This window comes from Centrocercus urophasianus, unplaced genomic scaffold (assembly GCF_019232065.1).
Source record: "Centrocercus urophasianus isolate 14NV4802_14NV808 unplaced genomic scaffold, USGS_Curo_1.0 seq_24, whole genome shotgun sequence".
NCBI classification, from domain to species: domain Eukaryota; kingdom Metazoa; phylum Chordata; class Aves; order Galliformes; family Phasianidae; genus Centrocercus; species Centrocercus urophasianus.
Window position 1 is genome coordinate 4,147,867 of NW_024884800.1, and position 26,305 is coordinate 4,174,171.

A 26,305-nucleotide genomic window follows, 5' to 3' on the forward strand; every position below is an offset into this window, starting at 1 on the left:
TTAAGGTCTGATCCTGCAAATGCTGACATGTTGTTTGGTTGTTTAGCTGCTACTCCATTAGGCGATAGACATAGGATGAACGCTGTCAGATTTGCCTACTTTGCTGCAGGTTCAACAGGCGAATGTGTTTAAACGCAAGAATGATTTGCTACCTGATAGTTCTTTTTCTCATGTCTTTGAAGAAAATACTCATCTTCTGGCATCACTTGAGCTGTGCTCTTCTGGCTGTGTTCCTCCCCTCCCTGCAGGCTGCTGCCTTGATGCACATCCCTCCTGTTTGTTTTCTGCCCTGAATCTCTATCTATGTACCCAGTGGTGACACAAGGCATGGCAGGAGATGTTTTAGATATGGGAGGGGGTTGCTTGGACAGAATGCGAGTCTGAAAACAAATCTCCCCCCATACAAAGATTTGATGCTGCATTTTTTATGCATGGAGAGCTCTGGAATCACCATGGGGTAATAGCACTTTGCCCAGCCTGGTGAATCCCATGGTCCCAGCAGCTTTGCTGCTGCAGGGGAGCGATGCTGGCAAAATGCCATTGCTGGTTGGGTTTTTCCCCAAAAAGTGCTGGTGCAGAGGCCCTGGGAGGAGCAGGCTGTTCCCCCCACCTCCAGCTGCTCCCTGGGCAGGACCGGTGCTATTGGCTGGATTAATTTTTTGCAACGCGCCTCCCTGCTATAAGTGTCGAAGCAGCAGCTGTCCAGCCAGGGGCTGGAGGCTCAGCCCTGGACCGAAGCTCTCCCACGTCCTGCCCACAGCACAGCTGCAAGGGGAGTGTGCTCCATCCCTTCCCAGCTCCAGGCTCTCCAGCTGCCAGTAAGCACATGCCTCTGTCTCACTCTTCTCGAGCATCCTCGCTGAGCAGGGAGCGTTTCAGCATCCTGCGTTCCACAGGTCTTTGGATTTCAAGGCTTGTGCTGGTTCTTTTCTCTGCCTTGGGGCTGCTTGGCTGGGGAATTGGCTGGGAAAGGCTGGGGGAAACGGGAAGTCTGCGAGTGCAGAATGTACTTCTAAAGCACTCTTTTTAGAAAAGTTTCCTCATGGGAAACTGCCTCTGCTTCAGGGATGTTTTGGTTGGGGGATTTATCTAAATTCTTGCTTCTGATTTCTCTTGCATCTTCTTTCTCTGATGTGTCTGTTCCTTCCCCCCCACAAGGTGATGGCTTTGAGAGTGCAAGCAATCACTACGTATAAATAGAGCTTTTCTCTGCTTCCCAGCCGAGTGTCGTTTGGGAGCGCTTGCAGTGGGCAGAGCTGTGTGTGAGCTGTCAGCAGGGCTCTCCAAGGCAGGGGATCAGCTGTGCCTGTTTGAAGTGGTTAATAACAGTTGGGGAGGAAATCAGCAAACCAGTCGCTGTTCTGTCGGCAGCTCAGGTGATGCGATGTTCTTGCAAAGATAGGAGTTATACCCACTGCCCTGAGGGGGAATGCTGCATGGGACAGAGCTGGGGAAAATGTGGAAATGCCAGCTTTCAGCTAGTAACTGTCACTGCTCTCTTTCTATATTGTGAAGTATCAACAATTGCAGATTTTCTAACAAGTGGCACTCACAGTGCCTTGAGACACTGCTCCCATCTGAAAGCAAACGCCTTTATCTTTACCCAAACACTGCGCCCTCTTCTCTATCTGTACTTGTGGAATCACTCGGATGAGTGAAACTATTCACTGATGTGTTTGCAAGATGGGTGTTTCTGTCATCAATCTTTTCTTTAGCAGCTGCCCACAAGATAAGTTAATGCATGAGATTCTGGTTCAGCTCGCACTGCGTAAGCAGGCGCTGGTCTGTGGCTTAGATATGAATGGGGTTGCTTTGTAAATAGCACACGAAAGGGAAAAAAAAGATTAGAGCAATCCATCTATTAATTAATTAATGAGAGGAAGTGCTTTTTGTTTAAAAAAACTTCACAAAGGAAACTCTTTCAATTCTTAAGCTATGATGTATGAAGGAAATAGCTGATCAAGTAACCAAATATGGCTTTAAAAAGGGAAGTTGAAATGTTAATGATAAAAGCACCCACATGCTTCATTGCAGTGACAACACCCTCTGTATTTTTTCCCCTGCTCCTGAATGCAAACCAGCTCCTAATTTCTCCTTAAGGAGCCCAGCACAGACAAATTCCTTACTGAGTGATACCTGCTGGAACAATGAAGGCGCAGGTGCTAAAACCAAGAGTTCAGGGCAGCAGAAATCCAACTGCTTCAGGTCTGGAACTGGAGCTTGGAGGGACCCTGTCAGAGCTGGGGCTTACAGCTTCTGTCTGAGTTGAACTGCTTTTGGGGAGTTTTGGCCAGGAGAAATCTGTCAGATTTTGGGCTCTTGGAGTGTTTCTAACAGAAGTTATTCCCTGCTGTGAATGATGGCTGGCCTCCACCTACGCTGGTATAGTTCTCTGCCTGGATGTAAATAAAGGCAGCTGTTCAAAAGGAGGCAGTGTTTATGGTACTCCAACGCTTGAATATAAACACTCTCCAGCCCATCTTGGCTGGCCTCTATTTCGGAAGCTGCCTCTCCATCGAACTGCACCATGAATGGAAAATGGAGATGTGTGGCACGGGGCGGCTGGCGGAGCTCTGTTGGGTCCGTGCTCATGAAGGGGGAAGGATGGTGCTGCATGTGTGCTAGCCCTGATCTAGGCTCATATTCTCTAAATATATTGTAGTACAGTCTGTCTGTTGCACTAGCATTTAACACAGGCTTTAAAAAACTCTGGTCCTTGTCGCAGAGAAGAAAAATATTCCTTTTTGTATAATACCTTGTGAAAACATGACATTCCATGGTTCCTGGGTACCATGGCTGAGCGACTGCCCTCTCCATCTCTGTCTTGGAAACTTGTACTTGCTGCCAGTGCTGTGAGCACGCAGCTCCTAGCACACTGAGGCTGGGGCACGTGCTCCAGTGGAGATAATGATGATGTGAGCCAGGAATACTGTCACCTCCACAGCAGTGACCTATGTGAGTGATGCACTTTTGAGCTCAGTCCCACTTTGGGGAGGACAGCACTGGGTAATTTAGATAGCAATGCTGAGATTTCAGATATAGTTCTCTAACTTCAGTTACGTAGAATTATTTTTGCTTGAGAAGGTAATGGAAATAATGTCTATAAAAGAAATGTTTCCAGACCTGACCTGTCCCTTTTTTATTAAAAAACACGCTGTAAGTTGTACAGTCAAAATGCTTCAGCTTCATTCATTGTGACTTTTTTTTTCCTTCATTTCTCTATTACGGAAAACTCAGACAGGGAAGATAACAAAGTTAAAGTGTCTGAGATCAGATATTTCATGTCTGACTTTGGCAGAGGGAGTGTGGGAGGAAGAAAGAGACCTCATGTTTCATTTAGATACCCTGATTTGGAGAGGAATTTTAACCAGATGGCTCTTGAGACAAGAGGACTCTAAAGGATTAAATGCTGTTTAGATAAATGCTTTGTTTCCACTTCTGCAGCGTAGTTTTAGGAGAACTGTGCCGTATTTTCTGGCTTCAGTTCTTAAACCCCGAGGCTCTGGCGAAACCCTGTCTGCAGCACTTGGCAGTTTGTAGGAGCAAAGGCACTGGGGTATCCCTTGGGGTCAGACATGGATACAGCCCGGCATGCTTCAGCTCTGACCTGCGTGCCCTGCTGCTGTTGGAGGCCAGCAGCAAGGAGTCAAGCCCCAGGCACATCACATCCTATGGCAGGACAAGGCTAGAAAGTCTTTTAGGGCTTAGGAGCTATTCCAAAGCAGGGCGAGGCTTGCACCATAGGCGTGCTGGAGTGAGATGCAATGTATCCTGGGTGAGGCTGCACAGGGTTCCCGTCAGTGTGGGAGCTGCAGGCCAGGATGGATGCAGTGGTATTTAGCTGCGTGCCTGACTGGAAACTTTAAGGCAAAGTTACAATTTTGGTTGGAACGGCATTGCAGAACTGCATTGTTTTTGCAAATATGAAATTTAAAACCTCTTAACTTCAGATTGCTTGGACAAGAATGGTATTTTCAGAAGATCCACTCGTTTTGGGGTGTGCCTGCTTTGAGCTGAGCCTTGTGCTTGGTGCACTTTGGGGTGGCTCTCTCCTGTGTGGTGGGAAAGAGCTGGAGTTGGAAACCTCTGCTGTCTCCTGCCTGGCAGAGTTGCCTGCTTGGCACACAAGTGCTCAGCAAGCAGCTGCTAACTCAGAGGGATTAAAGTGGTGGGTGCATTTATGTTCTGCTGGGATTGCGTGTTGTCATCCAGACCTCCAGTGAAGAACAGGAAAAGACCATTCCTGCTAGAATAGGCACTGCAGGGCAGCTTTTCCACATCCTTGTTTCTAATATCCTTCCACTCGTGGAAGAGAGGAGACTGACTTCTGCCTCACAGGAGGCTGCCTGACAGGTTTGTCTTAGGGTTTAACGATTGCAAATAAAGTGTTTTGGAGCCACCTTACTTCTTGCTGAGCTGTAGAACCACAGTAAAACGAGTTTGTTCTGACATCTATCTGTACATTTGTGATGTATATGGGAGGAAGAACAGGAGAAACAGCTGAAAAATGCTTTTCCTTCTGGAAAATCCTTCCACTTGTGTTCAAGACATTGGAGACCTGATGCTTTGGGATGGGGCAGCTTTGGATGATGGTTGACTCCAATGGCATCTGTGTCCTGAAGTGGTGGCAAGCACTTGTGTGTGCTGGATGTGCTAAAGACTCCTTTTGGGAAGCAGTTGGTGCAGAGATGGACAATCCACTTATTTTGCTTTAGGTTCTTGCAAGCTGGTTGTAGTGACAATGCAGTTGCACCAGTATGCAAGCTCTCCTGTGTGACACCCGTGTTCAAGCAGCAAAGAATTCAGAGCTTCTGGCAGAGCAAGAATTGCTTTCCATTGTTTTGTTTGGACAGAGGCAGCAAAAAAAATAAACCACCAACAAACACTCAATTCTCCAAGGCTGTATTATGAACTAGAGTGCTAGATGTGCTTTTCTTCCCTTGCTAAGGAAAATAATGGTCAGCACACTAAACCCACAGCTGCTCTGGCCCACTGTGGCTCCTAGTTGGCTTTTGTGCTGGGATTTGGCTCCCAGCTCTTCCTTAATGCCTTCAGTGGGGTATATTCAGTTTTCATAGACTTCCAGTTGTCTCTGGCCACAATCCCCCCAAGAGTAGCTATGAAACCACTCAAAACACAGCTTCTCCATCCCTGATAGCATCCTGAGGTGGGTGACTGAAGGGTAATGTATTTGTTATAAATTAATGCCCCCAGCTGTGGGAACCATTTTGAGTTGGCAGGCTGCTTGCATGGCATTTGCTATTTGTTTAGCTTGGGATTGGCTGCCTCTGGCAGTTGTTACCATTAGCTGCCTTTCTTATCTCTTCTTTTCTATAATAAACACTGGAGCAAAAGCATGGAATTAGTCACTTCTGAGGCACTGCCTGCCTTTCCAGCTTCTGTCTTACCATCTTGTTTCTGGACCTTTGAGCCTTTTCCACTTCACTCTGCACCCCTTAGCTTGCTCCTGTCTGCATATCAGAGAACTTTTTTTGAACATCCCATCTGTGCCATCCCCAGGACTACCTACATCCCACAAGACAGGCAGTCATGGTACAGCTGTGTGCAGTCCTGCTGGGCCCTGTGTTATTCAGTGCTACCTACCCAACCTGGTGATGTGCCACACGAGCCATCTGGGTGATGTCCACTCAGATGAATGACCTGCAGGGGCTCTGTTAGGATCCTGATAGCATCCCAGGGGCTTGGCACTACATCCTGCTCTTCTGTACACATTTACCATAGTGCTACTGGTGGTTTGAGGGAATGCAATGCAGGCAGCACCTCCAGAAGCACAGGGCTCTGTGGTTCTAATCCAGTCCTGATGTAGATGTAGGAGCAATTCCTACTGATTTGCTTCCACTTCAGAATTCCCTGATGAGCTCTAGGCGTTGTCTTGACCTGGTCGTGCTTCCAACAGTTCCACAGGCAAGGCAGTAATGAGCAGTCCAGGGTGCAAGAATCCCTCCCTCTCCCTCTGGTCTCATCTCACTTTAAAAATACACAGAGCTATATATCTCGCTCAACACATGCAAATGCTGTTTCCTGTCTACCACTGCTCTGCTGACTGAAAGCCAGTCACGCTTCCACCCTGGAACAGCCTGCCAGGTAAATGCTGCTTGATGGATAAAGCATGTCAGTGCTGCCTCTGGAAGTAGCATGGGAGCAGGACCAGAATGCAGCCCATGCTCACCCCATGGAGGCACAAAGTTGCTTGGCAGGGGTTGAAGTCTCTTATTTTGTCCTAATTTTCATGAGCATGTCACTTACCTCCTGCTGAAATCTTCCCTTCTCCTTTGTATGATCCCACCTGTAGCCAAAAACCACCATGGTGACAAACTTTGACTCTGGATCTGCCTGTGAGGTGGGATGTATCATTCCCAAGAAGGGGACACAGCCTGTGTGCTTCTGTTTGGGAAAATGGGGCTGGGAGCTCAGCTGCAGGTTGCCTACTTGCAGGGCTTCCAAATGTTTTGTCTTGCAGGACTGAGCCCATCCGGGTAGGGTCTTTCTTTCAAAAACACATTCAGTAAAATGAACAGAAGCCCAAAAACTCCTCATGAAATGTATGATGCAATTTGTGCAATTTCTGAGCTGTATCATAGATTGGGTTTGGGTGCGACAGAGAAATGGGCATCGCCGATTTCTTTCGAGTACTCTGCAGGCAAATACAGTGAAGTTAGTCCTGCTTCCCTGGCTTCTCCCTGCCCTTTGTGCTGGTGCTTGTGATGATGAATGGGGGGAAAATTCTTGCCCAAGAACATAAGCAGGCAGTGGATCCTATAACAGGCTTGTGTCCTCATGGTCCTGACTTGTGAAATGGAGCTGAGGAGAGCTGGTGTTAGTGGAATTGAGAGGGTCAGATACCTGTTTTGGGAGGGATTTCTTGATTTCTGCCTGAGGAGGATTGTGAGCAGCCTCTTTCTGGCTTGTTTTGCTGTTCCAGAGGTGACTGACACCTGCCCACCGCCTGGGACAGCCCGAGGCTGCTGTGCAGCAGCACCTGAGCTCACACCATGCCACAAACCTGCTTTTTGCCATTTCATTTCACTGGGCCAGGCTCACGGTCAGCTTTTCCCCTGACCTCCTGTGCTAACACAGCCCATCTCCATAGCAATGGCTGTAAATACTGTCCTACGCGCTTTTGGACACGGTGTAGTGACACTCTCTGTGTACTTCACTCAAGGCTGAAACAAACAACCAATAAATCTGCTATAAACCAATGAGTAACTTGTTTTGGTTACCAGGGAGATTGCCAAGTGCAAATGCAACCTGAAATAGCGATGAGCTCATCCTCTGAGCAATGCTGGTGCCTGAGCTGGAGCAGCCGGATGGAAGGGGAGCCAGCGCCAGGAACGCTGTCTGCTCAGCCGACATTTGGAAGCTGTGTGTGCTGCTTTGCCAGACTGCTTTTGCCTTGCAAATGAGCTTGTGCAGGGGATGGTGCATGGGGCTGTGGCTGAGCACAGGCCCTCGCAATTCCTGGCAATGCAGCAGTGGTTTTCCTGGTGGGACTGTGGGTCAGAGAGCCCCGAGGGGGTAGCTGCTGCTTCCTCCCTGTATCCTCTATCTTGTGTTGGTAAAATCTGACCTACTTTCTGCAACACACCATGGATAAGGGCTTGAAACTGTGGATTCTGCTGTTATTGCGCCCTGAAGTGTTCCCAGGTTAAGTAACCAGAACAGAGCCAAGACCAGGACTTGTTTGAGATTGGTGGCAGCGTATTATAGTAAGATCAAGGAGGGAAGGTTTAGACTGGATGTCAGGGAGGTCTTTACAGTGAGTGGTGAAGTACTGGCACAGGCTGCCCAGAGAGATTGAGGATGCTCTGTCACTGGAAGTGCTCAAAACCAGGTTGGATGGGGCCATGGGCAGCCTGGTCTAGAACCACATCTGGAGGTTGGTGGCCATGCCTGTGGCAGGGGGCTTGAAACACGATGTCCCCTGGGGTCCCTTCCAACCCAAGCCATTATATGATTCTATGTTATTTCATTATGGCAGCTTTCTGCATCTGCCCATCCCTGCAGTGCCCCCACACAGCACCACTTTCCCCTTTCTGGTGGCACCCACAGGGCTGGCTGCAGCACCCTGAGCCCCTGTTCTTCTCGTGCCCTCAGCAACGAGCCCCAGGATGGACGCAAGGCCTGGGCTCAGGGATAGAGGGAGGCTTGAAGCCATGCACAAACTGCCTCCCAGAGACCCAGTTCACCATATCTTTAAGGCACAGATACTGGTGATAAAAAGCAGATTACAGTTATTAACAGCACCAATACAGGCAGAAACTGAGCAACTGAAACTTAATCCTTGAACGTACTCACATGATACAAAAACACAATCTGTTCTTGGATTAATGGCATTGCTTATCCAAATGCATTCTGGAGCAAGGGACAAAGGCTGTGTCTATAAAAAGCTCGTTGGTTTCAGTGGGGGTATTTTTATGTTCTGGAAGCCTTTTATTATAGTTTTATAGGTGCTGAGTGTCAGGTCTCTGTGTTCTTTCAAGTCCCTTCCAGGCCTGGGGGTGGATTTTGTTAGCTGCTCTCTGGAGCCACATGAGAAATGTGCTGGGGACACAGCTGAGTCTCTTGGCACTGTGAGCAGTGCCAGGAAAGGGCATCAGGGAACTCCAGCGTTTGGAGCAGGTTGGCATTTGAAAGAAGGCAATTTTAACGTGATCAGCTGTAACCAAGTGAAATTTGGGCTTGCACAGCTGGGAAGAGAACTTTGCCCAATAGCAAAGTGATGCTGGAGTCCCATCCCATGCCTTATTATTGCTGGATGAATCCTCAAGGATTGGGAAACCTCGTGTTTTCCCCGTTGCCCTGTACTGGTCACTGCAGGATAAGGGCGCTTGTGAGGCCTGGTGCAGTGCTGCTGCACAAGTTGGTTTTAAAAGAAACAAGCCACTATTTCACATCTGCTTTAGCTTTTTGATGGTTTTCTCTGGCACTTGTGTGCAATTAACACAATTAGTCATGTAGAGCCGACCCTCTATTGGTTTGATTTGGACTGTGGTTTGACAGCCAAGCAGCAATTGTACCGAGAAGGGCTGCTTCCCTTTGCAGACTGTGTTACTCATTGTGCCTCGATTTATTGTCTCACTCCTACTTGAAAAAGAAAACAAAACAATTTTTGGGCCCAGATCCAGCTGCTGAGCAGAGAATGGCTTAATGAAGCACTTAAGTGGTTGTACCAACTCCACTTAATTTCTGTGTTTAAATTCAAGCACGCTTCTAAGTATCTTATTTTTCTTATCCTAAGCTTTCTGCCTGAGAAATGTAGCAGCCCACAGAGCCTGCGGTCTGAGAGCAAGCAGGGATAGTAATGCTGTGCCACTCCGCCCTGAGACCTGTGGAGGGAGCATGGGAGAGGAGAGGGGATGTCCAGCTGCTCCAGCCTGTCCTCAGGGAGGTGGGGATGAAGGCATTTGCAGCTCTGGGAAATGGGGAACAAATTTAATTCGGCAGCGTAATTCCATCCTGCAGGTAGGGTGCTCAGCTGGGACACTGCATGCCATGGCCAAGGGCTGTGTCCCTCTGGTTTTGGCTGAAGCTGAGTTCTAACCCCAATGTAAGATGTAAGGGTATTAGTTCCTTTTTCTTTTTTTAATTTTAAATTGAATCAGTGTTTTTTAACCAACCCATGGGGAATACTTTTCAGCATAGTCCTTGCCCAGCTCTCATCTGACATGATTTCCAGGGAGACCTGAGATCCTTACTGCTTTATGAAAAATGAGATTTACATTCCTGTATCACACAGGCACTTTGAAAATATTATCCCTGGCTCCAGAGAAATGGCTCATACATTTTAATGCCACTATTAGAAATTGAATTGACAACACTTTTTCTCAGTGGAAACTGCTCTGCAGCTTAAGGGAAAGATATGCAGAAGGCACTAGTGGAGACCAGAGCTCTGGTCACTTGAGGTGTGTGTGCTTTTGGTGCAGTGCTTCTGAACAAAAAGAAGGGGAAAGGAAAAGAGTGTGGGTCAGCAAACAGGGTTGAGATGCCAGTGGGGTCAGAACATTGAAACAGCATCTGCTCTGAAGGTGTGCTCAGAGAAACGGAGCTGGGTGAGTGCTGGCTTAAATGGGCTTCAAGGTGAACAGCTACTGAGGTCTCAGGAGGCTCTCACTGTTGTGTGGGTGTTGTGGGCCTCCTCAAGTGAGCAACCTCTCCTCTGCTTGCTCTGGGGTGCATCCCCTGGCACATCCAGTGAGCGTCCATGTGAGGTGGTGCCAAAAAAAGCAGCTGTGGCTTTGGAGCCACTCCAAAGTGTAAAAGGTTTTCATTTCTGCCCTTGTGATGTGGTGTGGCTCAGTCTGGCTCAGCCTTTGTTGTTGGTGTCAGAATGCAAGGAAGTGGACCCTTCCTCCATTTTCATACACGCTTCTCTGGAGCCAGACATGGAACCAAACCCTCTCAAAGCCCAGGTTGCTGAGAATAACTTCTGTGTCTCACCCAACTCCATAGGCCTTACCGGAGGGGACTTTGCAGCTTTGTTTTTCCTTGTAAAGAATGCACAGCATATGTCCTGACAATTAGTCAGAGTGCCCAAAAATACCCCTTCAGCCCTGCAAGCTGATCTCTTCTGGCTGAAATGGACACAGGGTTATGCACTGTGGGGCTTTGGGAAAGGTTATTTTTAAAGATGACCACGTAACAAGGGTGATTTGGTCCTTTCAGCCACCAGCGCCATCTAACAAGTGAAAGTGCAGATAGCAGAATGCTAATCTTGCTGGAGGTGACTGTCCCATGCTTGTGGAGATGGGCTGACTGCTCTGATAAACCTATATGCCAGGGCTGGATCCTGCCAGCTTGAAATCAGAGCTTGGGACATGGCCTTGGCACCTGTGCCAAGTTCGGGCAGTGCTTTGATGGTGTGCTGGATGCCAGGGAGTCTTCCTAGCTGGTATGCTAGTGCTAGGAAGGACATGTCCTTCTCATCAAAATGGTGTGTCTTCACCCATAGCTGGGCAGTGTGCTTCTTGCATGGCCCCTTTCTGAGAAGAATCTGCTTAGCCCATCTCACAGAATCACAGAATATCCCGAGTTGGAGGGACTCACGAGGATTATAGAGTCCAACCCCTGGCTCCAGGCAGGACCACCCAAAATCAGACCGTATGACCAAAAGCATTGTTCAGACACTTCTTGACCACCTCAACTGAAGCTGTTTATCCTCAGTGTTTTACAAGTGTTGAACGAACGCAGGATGCTCACATAGTGTAGGCTGGGAAACATTTCTGATCCATAACGTGTAGATTTCCAAGGAAGGTGAATGACCCAGAGTTCGGGCAGTGATGCAAACTAATAGTTGAACCTCTGTGCTCATTACAGTGAGCTATTTGACTTCACTGGGGGGACAGCATTGCTCAGCCAGCTGCCATGCCTATGAGAGGCAATTAGCAGTGCAGAGAGCATACTGAAGGTTGTGAAATATTATTTCAGTGACGCCTCACTAAAAGCTTGTTGAAGCCCCAACACAAGTGGTTATTTTATGGGTACAGTAAGGTTATATTGCTGTGAGTGCACATCGGAGCTTGTCTCTTCTGGAATAGGCTGTCAAGCTGCCTGGCTGGGTGCTCTGTGCCTTTGCTGCAGGTCTCTGCTGTTCTGTTCTCCATCCCCAGTGCAGAGAGAGAGAGCTTGTCTCTACAAAGCAGCTCTTGATTTATACACAGATGCTCTCCTCGAGCTGTGGTGTCACTTGGCTTTCAGCAGCCACTGAAGGGCTGCCATGTCAGCAACAGGTGATGGGAACAAGTGCCAGTCAGAGCGTATGTGGAGGGGAGCTGCAGAGCAGATGGAAGCAGGGAAATAAACTTGGAGCTGCCATGGGAATAGTGCTGGAAATGCTCCAGCCTGTGGATGGAGGCAGATGGGAAAAACCCAGCTTATTTCTTCCCAGTTTTGCTGTTTTTCAGATCCCTCTGTTTCCAGCTCCATTATCACTGTGCCATTCCTTCCTGTCTGTTACTACATCTTATTTTTTTTCTCTTTTCTTATCCTTCCTTCTTTTCCCCCCTTTGTTTCTACTTGTGTTATATCTGAGTTCATGTAGGGCTAACCTGTGTGTGCCTTCTTATCAGCTTATTCCCACTTCCACTGTGCCATATCTCCATCGCTGATCCTGAAAGCTTCCCTTGGCTGGAAGAACCCAAATCTCAGTCTCTGGGCTGGAGGTCAGCACAGTAGGAAGGAAATCATCCTGGTTCCCTCTTTGTGGGACTGTCTGCTTATAGCCCTCCGAGTGCAAACACCACCCTGTGGCCCTTCCACCAGCACAGAACTGGTGTTGGGAGCAGGAAGCACATGGAGTCAAGGCACTTGGAGAGCCAAGCACTTGGAGAGCTGCATCAGCCCTAGGGATCTGTCCTCTGCCCTAACCCTGCTGGTGCTTGTGTCAGTGAGTCCAACTCCTTTGTTGCTGGCTTCTTGCAAACTTTGTCTTTAGCGAAAGGTAAAGGAGAAAAAGATGAGGTGGGGGGGAGGGAGGAAAAGAGTGAGCTCTGTTAGTAGAATTACTTTGTTCAGTTTCTGCCTCAGAAGAGGCAAGGGGAGTTTAAGATCTGCAATAGTCTGGACAGAAGGAGGGCTCCCTGCTGCAGGAGAATGCACGCTGTGCACCAGCTATGTGTGGATTTGAAGAAATGAAGCAACCCTGAATCTGCTGTTACTTGAAAAGAAGGAAACGTGTGTGCAAAGGGGCCGTGCCATTGCAGTGCTCTTGCAGCAGTCTCAGCCTGCTGGTCCCATGGGAAGGCTGAGAACAACCTGGGCTCTTGCTTTGCTTTCACATGGAGCAGCTGAATCGCTGCTGTGCTTTTCTGTGCAGGTTCACTGTGCATCCAAGGCAGAGCTGATAGAAGCAGGAGGTGAAGTGTTGCCCTAAGAAGTGGACAGGTGCCCCCTTCCTGCTTGTATTTACTGCTGCCTGCTTCTTTCTTTGATGATAGTGACTAATAGTTTATCAATGCCTGGGTTCCATTGGCTTTATTTAGGACTCACAGCCTGTTGAGTGACAGTAGGATGTGTGGGCAAGCTGAGACGCCCAGACCTTTTCTGGCAGGATTGTTAGGGCAAGAAAATACTCTGGAAAGCACAATGTGAATCATTTGTCTATCTGAGCAGATGACACTATGTGCCAGCCATGCTGCTCTGCAGTCAGACCTGTGCGGTGGGATCACTGTGTCCAGATCCTGCTGTGCTGAAAACCCACAGGACATACTTAATGCTAAAGCCCTCAAAACCCAAGCCTGTGTGCCCTGCTGTGTGCTTACAGCACTCCTTCTTCTCTGCCCAGCTCTGGTAGAGAGTGGTGGCGTGGATGGGATGGGAGCAGAGGCATCGTGGTGATGCTGCACAAGGCTGTGTGTTATGTCTGGCAGTGGGATGTGCTGTCTGTTGGGACTGCCCTCCTTTCTCTGGAGCATGCTGTCTTTCCTGGTAGCTTCAGCTCCATGCTGTAATCCATGGGGTGACAACATCCCTCCTTGGTGCTTGCGCTGTACCTTGCACCACTGATGTGTTTAATTGCATTCAGAAGGAGCAGGGCTTGCAGGGATGAATTAGACCTGTGGGGGGAAGATGGGAATTGCTCAAGGTCATATGGCTAAAATGAGACCAAAGAAAATACAAGAGCAGCCCTGTCTTCTCAGCAAGGCTTGTTCCCAGCCTGTCCTTGCTGTACTGGCCCAGGAGGCCACAAATTCAAGCAAAGATGGCCTTGTTATTACAGACTGCTTTTGGGGAATTGCCAGGCCGAGCTGTGCAGTAAAATGTTGCTGCAGGGAGATTCATGGTGAAACTTTGTGGGTAGCAGTACCCTCTGTGTCCTGCTCCTGTTGTTTGGTCAAGCTTCCTCCCTGCCACCTCTTCCAACCCATGCCTGTTGTTGCTGCAAACACACATGCATTTGTGCACATGAAGCGTTTTGATGGCCAAATGTCTGAGATGCTGCCACGGCACAGCTGGACTGCAGCCATCTCTGGGTGGGACGAGGCAGTGCTGCAGTTCAGGATGGGGAGCAAAGATTGCTGTTTGTGATTGAAAACAGAGGGTGTCCTGGGGAAGGAGAAAATGATAGCCATGTGGGAATGTGTCAGCTCTTTTGTAGGGAACTGGAAAGGTGTGAGAGTGGTTAATGGTGCTAACTTGACATGTATTGCCAAAAAATGAACTAATGTCTGTAAATATTACACCATGCACTGCAAGATTAGCACAGGAAAATACCAGTTGTTACAGTTCCTGTTACCATCTGAATTATGCAAACAATTTGCAAGAGTTTATAGGTGAGCTGGAGTAATGTAAGGCTTTTCCTAGCCAAGGGATTTTGGTATGCTTGTCTTTTAGCACATTTTCCAGCCTCAAACTGCTACACGAATGGGTCGTGCTGGGCCGTTCAGGGACAGCATGCTGGCAAGTGTGATTTTTCCAGGCAGTGTTGAAAACGTGAGGATGCTGGGATGATGCTGACCTTGCATGTGTACTGCGTGATATCCGTACAGCCTGGCGCTGGGCTGAAGGCTCTGTGCACCCTGCCCCGTGGCAAGGAACTTGCGGCATCTTTGGTGGGGAGCAGAGATGTGCCGGCGCTTGGCTGCTCAGAGGCCAGACGGCATTGAGTTGGCCTGTGAACAATAAACACTGGCTGTCAGGAGGTTAACTGCCTTTCCCACGGCCGTGCACTGAGTCAGTGTCGAAGCAGGATTAGCAGCTGGGCGGCCCTGGCCGCAGCCCCGAGTACAAACACTGCTGCTGGCTGCGTGACCCGGAGCGCAGGGCCGTGGAGCTGCCTCTGCTGCCTCAGCCCAAATACCTCCGTGCAGGAGAGCCCTGCAGCACGGCTCCCTCTGCTCCCTGCCGCAGCTCAGGTGGAAGTAGGTTGTGTGGATTCAAATTATGTACAGAGTTTCGGGGGCGTGTGAGCAAAGAGAGCAGAGGCACAAGCCTGGGCTCTGTAATCCCACAGCGGGGAGAGCCCAGCTGTGCTGTTAGGTGCTAGAGAAGCTCCGTGATCGTGAAACCTGGCTTTTTAAGTGCTGCTCTTCAAGGATTTGCTTGCTTTGGATGATTAATGCCTTGAACTGCTTTAGAGTAAAGGCTGGAGGAGGTCCAGGCATGGTGGTGGTTTTACAGGCAGTAAGACCTCAGCATGCCCCTTGCCTTGAAGACAAGCCCAGCTCCCATGAATGTACTTTTTGGTGCTTCCCAGACTCTCAGCTATGTCCCCAGAGGTACAACCTGTGGCTGCTCTGGGCCCTAGAGCCAGGGACAGCCCCTGCGTGCGGTCTGGGGCTGATTCCTTACACCGCAGCCCTGCTGACCCTGGGGGCTGTGATTCTTCTCTTCCCTTGGGCAACAGCAGTCGGAATTAATGCGGGTCTGTTATTTAGCTCAGGACTGATATGAGACACAATCTAGCTCTAAAGCCAAGGCCAAATAGTACTAGCATGGGGTCAAGTTCCTGAGACACTCTCTGCCTTTGGGACTAATTTGGGTGCTGAGTAGTGGGGCAGGTATTTACATGTTGCCTACAGAGGTCTCTGGATCCTATTCTTCTCCCTCAGATCACCTAAAATGGTAAGAATTTTCAAGGGGGATTAAGGTTGTGATCTCTGGGGAGGGGAGTGGACATCTGGTAGGAGTCCTGTCTGTATTAATAGCCTTCGTTTAAATGTATGTTATCAAACGGGGCAGCTTCTGATCAGCCAAGAGTCTGTGCACTCTCTTGCCTGTAGCTTTGGGCTGGCAATCATGGCTTTCCACAGGCACACAGGTAATGTGGACATGCTGCTGTCTGCATGTGTGTGGTAAATGGGGAGGAAAATTTTGCTAAGGGTGTCCAACTCTAGAGAAATAATTCTTTTGCATCTGGTGTTCAGTCTGTAATCAGCAGCTTTGACTAATGGTGGTGAATGGGACTAATGGTAGCAGTGTGTGGGAGCAGCGCTGGGAAAGGGCAGTGAGGAGCACAGGTGGCAGTGGCTTCATTGATCTGCAGCGTGCATTGGATGTGCTTTGTGCCTGCTGCTGTGGGAGGGCTGGGCTCAGCTGCTGTTTGAGGGAAAACTGTGAGAATGGAGGATGGCACTTCACTGTGCAGTGAGTTTGTTGTGGCATTGCTGCCCTGAGCAGCGGAACTCCCAGCAGAAGCCCAGCAGGTAAACCCAGCTGGTTTGCACTGCTCTAGTGGGAGGTTTTTGGCTGCTCTCCTTTCTCTGTGTTTATCTTTTAGATGACCAGTAATATGCAAACCTAATTTTTTCTTCCTGTTAATGTTGAGGAGGGTATTTTGCACGTCCCCTTTGCACGCTGATATGTTGTGTCTTCCTACCGGTGCCTGTTCCCCTTTAGCTCTCCAAATACTGAGCATCCTAAGGTCTTTGGAGTTTTGAAAACCTTATCTGGTTCTTAGAAGCTAAGTTCCTGTGTGTCCAGCATGTACTCACATTCCTGAATTGCAACATGCAATTGCAGTGCTATTGCATCTCTCAAATGAGATACAGCCCAGGGGGTGGACATGCCCTGGTGTGCAGGGCTGAAGCATCATTTGATATTAGAGCATCACTTTATAATACTTCCAGGTGTCTTTGTCATCTTCCTCTGTGTGGATGTTCTCTGGTGCGGGGACCAGGCTCGGTTTGGCATTGGAGTGGTTCTAGTCCAAGTGCTACAAGCACTAATCACAATTAACACACACACAGCATTAACGTTATTTTTATTACGCATGTGCTTCTCGTTGGTTGGAGGTGGTTCAGGCACTACACTGAGATGAGAGAGAGCTGAGTTCCAGTTCCTATTTTACCAAACTCACTGGACAAGTAACCAGGGTTGCTCACAAAAGCACTGCATGCTCTAGCTCCTTGACAATTGATACAAGCTGGAGTAGTCAGCATCCAAACTGGGATAAGCTGTGCAGATGAAACAATGAACATCTGTGATACCTGAAGCCTTGTGCTCTTATTAGAGGGTGCAGAAACACCCCAGCCCTCAGAGCTGAGCAAGGGACCTCTGTCCAGCCCTGCTGTCCAGCCCTGCTGCCCATCTTGCCAAGTAGGTGGATGCAGCAGCATCTCCCAAACCAAGGGCAGGGTCTACCTGCCAGCACAAGCTGTGATACAAAATGCTAGTGCTGAGCACGTGCTGTGTTTGAAGTGCTGACACCACTGGGTTTTAAGACAGTGTCTGTTCCCAGACCAGCAGGGAGCCCCGTTCCCTAGGGCATCCTCTATGGGGTGCTGCCATGCCTGCAAGGAGCATGAGCCATGCAGTGGGAGAAGACCTTGTGAACATAAGAGAATGAGAAGACCTTGCTCCTGGGCACATAGGCATGGAGTGTAGCTGGGAAGATGAACTAGAAGACAGCTGCAGTCAGGTGCCAAACAATTTTTTTTTTTGCTTTAACTGACTTAGGTCATTTTGAAAGGCTTAGACTTAGGCTGCCTAAAGTGCTCAGCCCTGCCCTGGGCAGTGGTGCAGTGTATGCCAGGAGCTTTGTTAGCCTTAGCTGAGCTCTGTATTAAGTGTAGAAGTGCGTGTTTTTTAAATAGCACGTCCCTACTCCCCTGGGAAACTGACAAGATTTAATAATGATAGGGATGTGCTCAGACATGGTGGCAATAGGACCGTAGGGGATGATTTTGGCAATGGCCTGAGGAACTTGGAGCTGTTCTTGTTCTAAATAAAGAAGATTCTCTTCTATCAGCAGTGTAATTTTTGAATTATAGAGTATGAGACTTGCACGTGCCCCAGTCTGGCAACGGGAGAGCACAGATCTTTGCTCTTTACTGTCAATCCTCCCAGCAAAAACGACCTGCAAGAGATATGTAAAGCCAATGGAAAGGAATAAATGTGCAGGCAGTGTGCCAGTGACCTTGAGATGCAGACCTGAGCACCTCTTTTCCTTTCTGATTAACAGTTCCCTTCTTTTAAAGCTATTCCCTGGTTCTTATAGCAAAATACACAACAGTGCCTGGAAGAATGCTGAGCACAGTCACTCAGGTGACACACCACCAAGTGCCAGGTCCTGAGCCCAGACAGGCGTTAGTTGTCACCACCAGGTGGCACAGGGGCTGTCTGATGAGGAAAACAAAGCTGATGGAGAGCCAAAAGGCAACTGCTCTTTCCCAGTGTATCCATACCCCAGCAGAGGGTCAGCAGCCTTGGCCTCTTCCTTCCTGCATGCCACTGGAGAAAGGGGAAATGCAGCAAGTCCATGAGGTTTGAGTACAGTTTCCCTAATTGGTTTTAGAGACCACACTTCAAGTTCTTCCTTGGTGGCTTATCACATTGAAACACGTTCCCAGGAGACGTTAACACACATCCTGTGCTAAGTGCTTTGCTTATCAGCTATGCTTCAGATCGTTAGCAGAGTGCTGTGATTTAATTTGTTCCACAAACCACCCCAATGCCGTGTCATGGTGTACGGCTCGATGGCGGTATAAAACTTGACTGGATGAGGAGAAACCAGCTCAAGCACCATGGGAACTGAAGGGACTGGTAGGGTTGGTGTTAATGCAATTGCTTCACTTGTTAGATCTGCATCATTTCCAGTCCCAAATCCTGCCTTGACGCTGTATAGGCAAAGCCCTGACCACTGGCTGTAGGCAACCCCAGGGCCCACATGCTGGAGACTGTTGAAAGATGAAGGGCTGTCCAAGGGCTGAGGGGCTGCTTTTGAAAAATAGTAGATGCTCTTTTGGGACAAGTAGCTGATTTTGTACCTCTGTGTTCAGGTGAATGTTCATGTTGGATATTCCAGTGGGTCTTTGTGCCAAATGCCCCGATATTTGAGAAGGCCACTGCTCTGGCTATCCGCCCTTTAGCTGTAGCCAAATTCATTAAGGAGCTGCATTTAGACAGCAGGCTCCCAGAGCTGGTTGGAGAGGGGCACCTTGCTGGAAGCAGAGAGAGTTTCTGGAGTAGCTTTTGGGAAATTGGTGATGCTTCTATCTGGAAAGTCTGAGCTCTAGGGTAAGAACAGGAAGAGGATTCAAGTATTGCAGGATTTTCCTTGAGCCCTTTATTGCGAGTCCTGCAGGCTGTGTGAGAATAGGCTTGTACTGCACTTAGCCTTTCCCCAGACACTTGCACTGTCGTCTTACTGCTCCTCTCCAGCAGAGCATCCTCTGCCTGGGACATCATCCCAGGCTGGAGAACTGTTCAAGTCTGTCCGTACTTTTCTTCCATTTCCCAAATCAACATTGCCTGGTTTTTGAGTCAAGCTTTTGGCCTGTGAGATGGCTCAAGGTGGGCAGAAACTCCCTGGGCTGCCAGACCCTGTGTTATTTGTCCATGGGGCTCTGAGCTGCTGTGATAAATGTGTCCCATTTGGCACATGGTGTGTTACACAGGAACACAGGGTTGTGTTACTCCTTGAGCCATATGTTCACAATTACATGTTCTGCTTGAAGGCAACCCTAAACCTGAGATCAAGAACGTTAAGATACCATTTGCCCTGGACTCTGCAACTGTGTTTCTTCTAAATAAAACCCGCTTGCTTGATGAAGCTCTACAGGGCTGGAGGTGGCTCGCATAGTTTCCATGTTTCCCAGCTGTTTGTTTGTTTCATTTCCTTGAAGCAGTACAAACACAGCCCTTGGGGTGGCTGTCAGCAGGACGTGGCCGTCTCCTGACCTTGGCCAAGCGGCAGTTCCAGCCCCAGCCCCCACAGAGCGCAATGCTGGCCAGCTCGGCCTCTGGCCCACTTCACTTAGCTCAACGGAAGGGAAAGGGAGTGAACCCAGCCCCCACCTCTGCTGCAGCCTCCCTGGGATCATCTGTCCTGATTTCTGGAGTAGAAATGCTCCAGCTCAATCTGCAGCTCAGGCTGGTGTTGGTGTGGTCGTGCCCGGGTCAGGGCTTGCTCAGTTTGATGCGCGCTCGCATTTGATAAGCAGGAGCTTAGCAGTGATTCCATGGCTGGCAGGCTGGGCTACGCGGTTGATGGATAATTCTTGAATTACTGGGGTGGGCAGCTGCCCAAGAAGCTGTTGTGTAAGCAGGTCCTCGTGCCATAATGTGGCAGAGCTGCCCACGCAGCACCCAGCAGGCAAGTGATGGGCATTGGGTGGCTATTCCCAGGATGACAGCTTCCCCAAAAGCCTGACTGCTTCCTTCCTTCAGTGCATGCTGGTGCTTCAGCTCTATCAGCAAAAGAATTATTGAACTTCCTCTTGGTGTATTGTTGCCAGAATGCTGCTGTGGCTCCGTCTGGGTATGGAGCCTGGTCTGGGCTTCCTCTGAGGAAGGGCAAAGGGGAAAGGCATGGAGCCGCTGCATTTCTTTAAGTGTAGGGAGATCTTGTTTTCTTGTTCCTTGTGACTTTGTATATGAAAACCCAGTGATAGAACAGTGATAGACAGCTGGAAGCTGCACAAGTATCTGGCACAAAAGGCCTCAGAGAGCTGCAGCTGGCTGCAGGCTTGGGCTGGAAACATGGAAACTATTCTGCTCCGCTCTTGGTTGGCGGCGATTTCTGCACACAAATTAGGCGGTGCCTCAGCCAGGATCTCGCCATGCCTGCAGCAGATCTGCCATAATGACCCGAGTCGCTCTGAGTGAGTGATTAGGTACCATTATCCCTGCTCGACATGAATGATGTAAATAAAAGGCTGGTGTTCTTCCTCTGAAGAAGGTGACAGGGACAGGCTGTCGTGTGGCCCTGCTCTTCCCCGAGCCATGGAGCAAGCAAGCTCTGCAGTGCTGCAAGCACAGCAGTTCATTCTCCAGGAGGCCAAGAGCTGCATTTTTGTATTTGGCCAGAGCCCATCCTGCCTCTTTATAGGCAGAAATTTAGCACTCATATCTTGGATGGCTATTAAGGGCAAGGAAAATATTTGCGTTACTAAAACACTGCTTATGCTAATTGCAAGCACAGTGCTTCCAGGAGGCTGGGCGGCACCGGCCAGGAGTCAGCCCGCATAGCCTCACCCTATGGCCTGCTTTCTCTTCAATTCATGGTACTTCTCTCCCTGTGTACCAAGGAACGTGTTCCTGATTGCTGTGACCAAACCCAGGCTGCGTACCGCAGCCAGACCCTGAGCCCAGTGGTGTGTGAGGTTATCCTGGAGGCACCTGGAAAGCTCTAGTGCTAGTGCAGGTAGCAGAGCTGGCTTGCTTTATAAACCACTGAGCTGATAGAACTGTTGAGGTAGCTTTTGCTGTTCCAGAACCCGCTTTCTCTAGCAACAAGCCCTTCAGGCACGTGACACCACCACACGCTCATGGCTGAGTCATTTTTTCATCACTTCCTGTGATGCTGGAGCAGTTACCAATGCTTCAGCATTCTAAGTTTACCCCCTTCCCTCCCGCAGGGCCCAGCAGTTACAGCGTGGGCACCATGTCGGAGCGCTTTGACTGCTATTACTGCCGCGACAACCTGCAAGGCAAGAAGTATGTGCAGAAGGAGGGCCGCCACTGCTGTGTCAAGTGCTTTGACAAGATCTGTGCCAACACCTGCATCGAGTGCAAGAAACCCATCGGTGCTGACTCCAAGGTAACTGCTTGGTGCTCGCAGAGGTGATGAGAGCAAGACAGGCAGACACTTGTTTCCCCACCCCCCGGCCCCCAATTTGTTTCCCTTTCTTGCAAGCTTCTGTGTGGAGTTTTCTTTCAAATACCCTGGCTGTTGGGCTATGCCTGAAGGAGCTGCTCAGGCAAAGAGCCAGAGGCCGTGGGGCACTGCTCAGGCTGCCTTTGCATGGGATCTGGTTTCAGGATCTCGATTCGGCCATGTGAACTGCTGCAAATGCCAACTTGTCCCAGCTGGCAGTTAATCCAGCCTTTGTAGGTCTCCCAGAAAACTCGTCTTCTGGGCGAAGCACTCTGGAACACAGGATATAATAATTATTATTTCTTTTAAATCAGTTTGTAAATGTTTATGGCAGTGATAACATACACCTCAACTAGAAGGAACAGGATGACCAAAGTAGCCCTTGCTTGCAGAACCCCACATCTCAAGGTTGCTGGCTTTAAAGCACATTCTGCTACCCCAAAATCCCAAAGTGCACTTAGGCTCTTCCTAGATGTAGCTTTTTGTATGTGATGATAATTAGCACTGGGACAGTAACTTGGTTCTAGTGGTGCTCAGCAGAAGGAGGGCTTATTGCTCACTGTTTCTGATCATTCCAGGAGCTGCATTTCAAGAACCGTTACTGGCATGACAGCTGCTTCCGCTGCGTCAAGTGCTACACGTCCTTGGTCAATGAGCCCTTCATGCTGAGGGAGAACAACAAGGTCTGGTGTAGCAACTGCACTGCCACTGAGGATGCACCCAGGTGTAAGGGCTGCTTCAAGCCTATCATCGCAGGTACCGGTGCTACCAGCATGGATGTGATTACTGAGTGCTGCTCTAGGGCAAAACCGAGGCTAATTAAGCAGCAGTTAGGAGTATGGCATTGTCTGGGGAGTAACAGAGGGGTGCAGGTTTTTACTGCTGCTCTTACCTGTCCATTCTAGACAAGGGTTAACTGCATGGCAGCCTCTGAAACCTCACGTGGACGGTGGATTTTAGTAGTCATTGTTAAACAATTTTTGTCAAAAGCTCTGCTATGTGAAACAAGATCCTCCTCTCAAAAAGGCACAACAATTGGCAAATGTGAATCTAAGAAAATCTGGAAGATCCTTACTAAAATTGGATGTAGAAATAAGTTGTGAAGAGCTGTTGAAGTCCTGTATGGACAGATCTTGCAGCCATTATGCTGCATGAGGTTATTGCATGCTTGTCACAGGCCTGAAATCCGACCTGCAGTGTTCTTTCTTTCTGTTGTAGGAGACCAAAACGTTGAATACAAGAAGATGGTCTGGCACAAGGACTGCTTCACTTGCAGCCAGTGCAAGCAAGTGATTGGATCTGGGAGCTTCTTCCCCAAGGGTGATGAATTCTACTGCGTCTCCTGCCATGAGCATAAATTTGCCAAGACCTGTGCCAAATGCAAGAATGTAAGTCCTTCCCCTTTGCCACTGCAGCTGCCAGAACTGCCTGTAGCATCTGTGTCAGAAGCTAGGAGAGTAAGCCAGTAGACAGATCATCTTCTCATTGTACTATTGCTAGCATTTCTTTCTGGAGATACTGGTGCTGCAGCTAGCAGTGTAAGAGTGAGAGAGAGCTAGAGGCTATGGCACATTTGTACTTGAACAGGGCCTGCAGGGTTTGCTAGGAGCTAATCTGTTGAAACCAAATGTTACAAGGCTGGCACAGCCTTGTATTTGCTTTAGGGATGGCAAGGCTGAAGTGGTTTGAAGTTCTCTAGCAATGTTCTCTAGTTTGTGTATTCAAACCATAAAACAATCTTTTGTAAAACAGCTGCTGTATAATCTTACAATTGATTAAAACAGAATTGCAGAGTAATTGCAAATAAGATAAACTATTATGAAAGCTCCAGACATGCAAAATTCCGGGCTTCAAGTGTTCAAGGATGAGGAGTTCAAATGTTGCACAATTTCATTTTAATGAAAACGTTTGAGTGACCTTCACCACGACCAAGCTCTCCTTCACAACACCTCATGCCTGCTTCACCTCTCTTCTGAAACATCTTTCTTGCTCTTTTCCTCTTAGCCCATCACTTCTGGAGGTCTCACTTACCAGGAACAGCCTTGGCATTCTGAGTGTTTCATTTGCTCCAACTGCAAGAAGCAATTGGGTGGGAAGCGCTTTACAGCTGTAGAGGATCAGTTTTACTGTGTTGACTGCTACAAGGAATGTGTTGCCAAGAAGTGTGCTGGCTGCAAGAATCCTATTACAGGTATGTTGGATTTTATGCAGCTTGAGACCGTGGGGTGCTTAAGGTCAGAACTCTGATCCCCAAAGATGTGCAGCTCGGAGGCCACTAACACCATAAGCAGCTGCAATATCCCAAGCCTTACCCCAGCAATTTACATGTGATCTAACTATAACTCACATGCTTCTTTACCTTTTGTACTCCTCATGCTTCTTTTACCTTTTACCTCCTCCAAAATTGCCCCAGCTGGAACTATTCACACATCAATATTAGTCTGAGAAGTGCAAGTCTAAAAAAAGTAATTTTTTATTGCCCCGAGTGACATTTGCTGTACTTCTCATCTATTTCACATGTCCCCATTAGTTACTGGATATGAAAACCCCACAGAGCTCAGCCAATGAGGGGTGCTATCCTGTCAATCCCATAAGTCTTGCATTTCAGAGCATGGATTTGAGCCTATAAGAACGAGGTAGGCTGTTCTGCCCAACCTCTGTGATCAATGTCTCGATCCATGTCCTTCACATGGATTGTTCCCTGGAGAAGGAATCCAAGGGACGAGGCTTACTGCAGACAAGCTTTTGCTAAGCTGCCTGGATTGCATTATCACAGAGAAGCAAACAACACGGTTCAGTTGCACTTTGGGCTAGTATTTTAGACACTGCAACTGAGGTCTGCGAGACTACAGAAGCATGAGAGGCAGTAAGAATGGGATCTGCTGCATGGTGGGCTAACCCAGCCACGGGAAAAGCTACTATCGCCGTCCTATAATTGTGTTCTCTCCTAGCAGGATTTGGAAGAGGAACCAGTGTGGTTAACTACGAAGATGAATCCTGGCATGATTACTGTTTCAAATGCACAAAGTGTGCCCGTGGTCTGGCCAACAAGCGCTTTGTTTGCCATAATGGAAAAATTTACTGTGCTGAGTGTCCCAAACGACTGTAAGGAACAGACAGCAACTGATTTAAAAAGGATTTTAAAGGCCCGCTTTTCAAAATAGTCCTGGTAAAGGTGCAGGTTTTGCATGTTAAGAGTTCTACTTTTTTCAGTTTTAGTATAAAAACAACTAAAATAGCTTGAATAGACTGGGTATGAGTTTTGAAGCTCCTGCAGCAAGAAAGCATGTACTGCTGCAAAAGCTAACCTTGCCTTCAAGTAACTATTAGCTTAAAGGCTTGAACATTTAGATTTTAGCATTAGAAAATCCAAATACTACCATAATCTGTGTGTGGTTTAAACTAAAACAAAGCTAGTTGTAAACTTGCTTAGTATAGGCTTAAGCTTGGTGCTTGCACTAAGTGGTTTTGACAAGGCATGCACCTTAGAAAGGGAGATGCAGACATTGCACCCAAGATCAGAGAGATCCATTTTGTCTTCTTGCAAGTACAGGAACATTACATGTATCACACCATGAACAGCAGCTCCATACTAAGTACCTCTGCTTATTTACCGTGCCAAATTGCAACAAGCGTACAGAGTGGCTTTATCTTACATACATATAACAACATTTTGGCAGTACAATTTAGTGTTAGTTCTAAGTTTCCATAAACTTGTTTTGTTTTTGATTTCTGCATGGTTTGCCCTAAAGTTTTGCTCACCAGCTTTTTTTACATCATCTTTAATAAGGTTGTCTACATCCAATTATTAATCCACTACTAAGAAACTCTTTCAACTACTGCAGAGTGCACGTTCATTTAGAAGTGCCTTAACAATAGCTCAGATGAGCACAGCTCTCCTATCATGTCAGTGTATGTTTTATGATTTAATAAAAATGAGACTAGTGCCTGCCTGGACTCCTACAATCTGGAAAACTGTTGTTTTTTCATTCTGATATCTTATATGATAGCCATCTCTCATGAGCTGAGCTACTGAGATGGAGTCTGATATCTTGATACAGGAAAGAGCCCTTCTGCCAGTGTCCTTAGATACATGAGGACGAGAGCAACAATGTACATAAACCAATTAGAAAAACACATAATTGACAGCAGACCATCTGCCAAAACCAGCCTATGTGAAAAAAACCTTTTGGAAAACACACATTCAGCCACTGTCCGTACACCTCTATTACCTTTTAGTGGCCTATGAGCTGGTTTGAAGGGTTTTCATGCTTTTGTTTCCCCCCCCATCACAGTGGCTGATACACACAGCAATATTTATGAACCAGATGCTGCTTCAGTCATTTCCCTTCATACACAAGAACCTACCAGAACCAGAAATACCCCAACAAAGGGCAGCACCTTGCTGTTTCCATGATGGTCACAGCTCCACAATGGCCACGGAGCACTGCAGGACTTACCCTTACAACAAGGTGCTGGTCCTACAAGTACGAGGCAAAGGCTTGCAGTAAAAAGCAAGTTAAAGAATTCAATAGTTATGAGACTCTCATAGGTGCACACAAACACAGCAAGGTGTTTGTTAGTACAAATCCCTTTCCAACTGCACAAACGCTACTGCCACAGAGGCACCTGGTTTGGGACTCTGCAGGGAGGAGCAGTTAGAGCAGCACCAGAGGGCATCTCAAGGCAGGTCAGCATGGCAAGGGGCTGGAGCCTCCTAGTAAGGTAATGTTTAGCATTAGAGAAATAAAG

The 26,305-nt window shown here is 48.2% G+C and overlaps 1 protein-coding gene across 6 annotated transcripts; it reads left to right on the forward strand.

The window, feature by feature from the left end:
* Positions 1-696: 696 nt before the first annotated feature.
* On the forward strand, positions 697-25,519 carry FHL1 (four and a half LIM domains 1). 6 transcript variants are annotated; one of them, XM_042825401.1, is made up of 6 exons: positions 697-818; positions 21,315-21,496; positions 22,132-22,309; positions 22,772-22,941; positions 23,558-23,744; positions 24,505-25,519. In XM_042825401.1, the coding sequence occupies exons 2-6, from the start codon at positions 21,341-21,343 to the stop codon at positions 24,660-24,662; spliced, it is 849 nt and encodes a 282-aa protein (XP_042681335.1). In that variant the 5' UTR covers positions 697-818; positions 21,315-21,340; the 3' UTR covers positions 24,663-25,519. The 6 variants fall into 6 exon arrangements, with proteins under 6 accessions (XP_042681335.1, XP_042681330.1, XP_042681331.1 ...); XM_042825396.1 differs by lacking the exon at positions 697-818 and adding an exon at positions 838-896; XM_042825397.1 differs by lacking the exon at positions 697-818 and adding an exon at positions 843-896 and having other exon boundaries at positions 24,508-25,519.
* The last annotated feature ends 786 nt before the right edge of the window (positions 25,520-26,305 follow it).

What these genes read in the sequence shown, in the direction of transcription:
- FHL1 (XM_042825401.1), top strand. Translation starts at nt 21,341, where the DNA reads ATGTCGGAGCGCTTTGACTGCTATTACTGCCGCGACAACCTGCAAGGC. An exon ending in CTTCAAGCCTATCATCGCAG is followed by an intron (nt 22,310 to 22,771) that starts GTACCGGTGCTA and finishes TTTCTGTTGTAG; the next exon opens with GAGACCAAAACGTTGAATAC. An exon ending in CTGCAAGAATCCTATTACAG is followed by an intron (nt 23,745 to 24,504) that starts GTATGTTGGATT and finishes GTTCTCTCCTAG; the next exon opens with CAGGATTTGGAAGAGGAACC.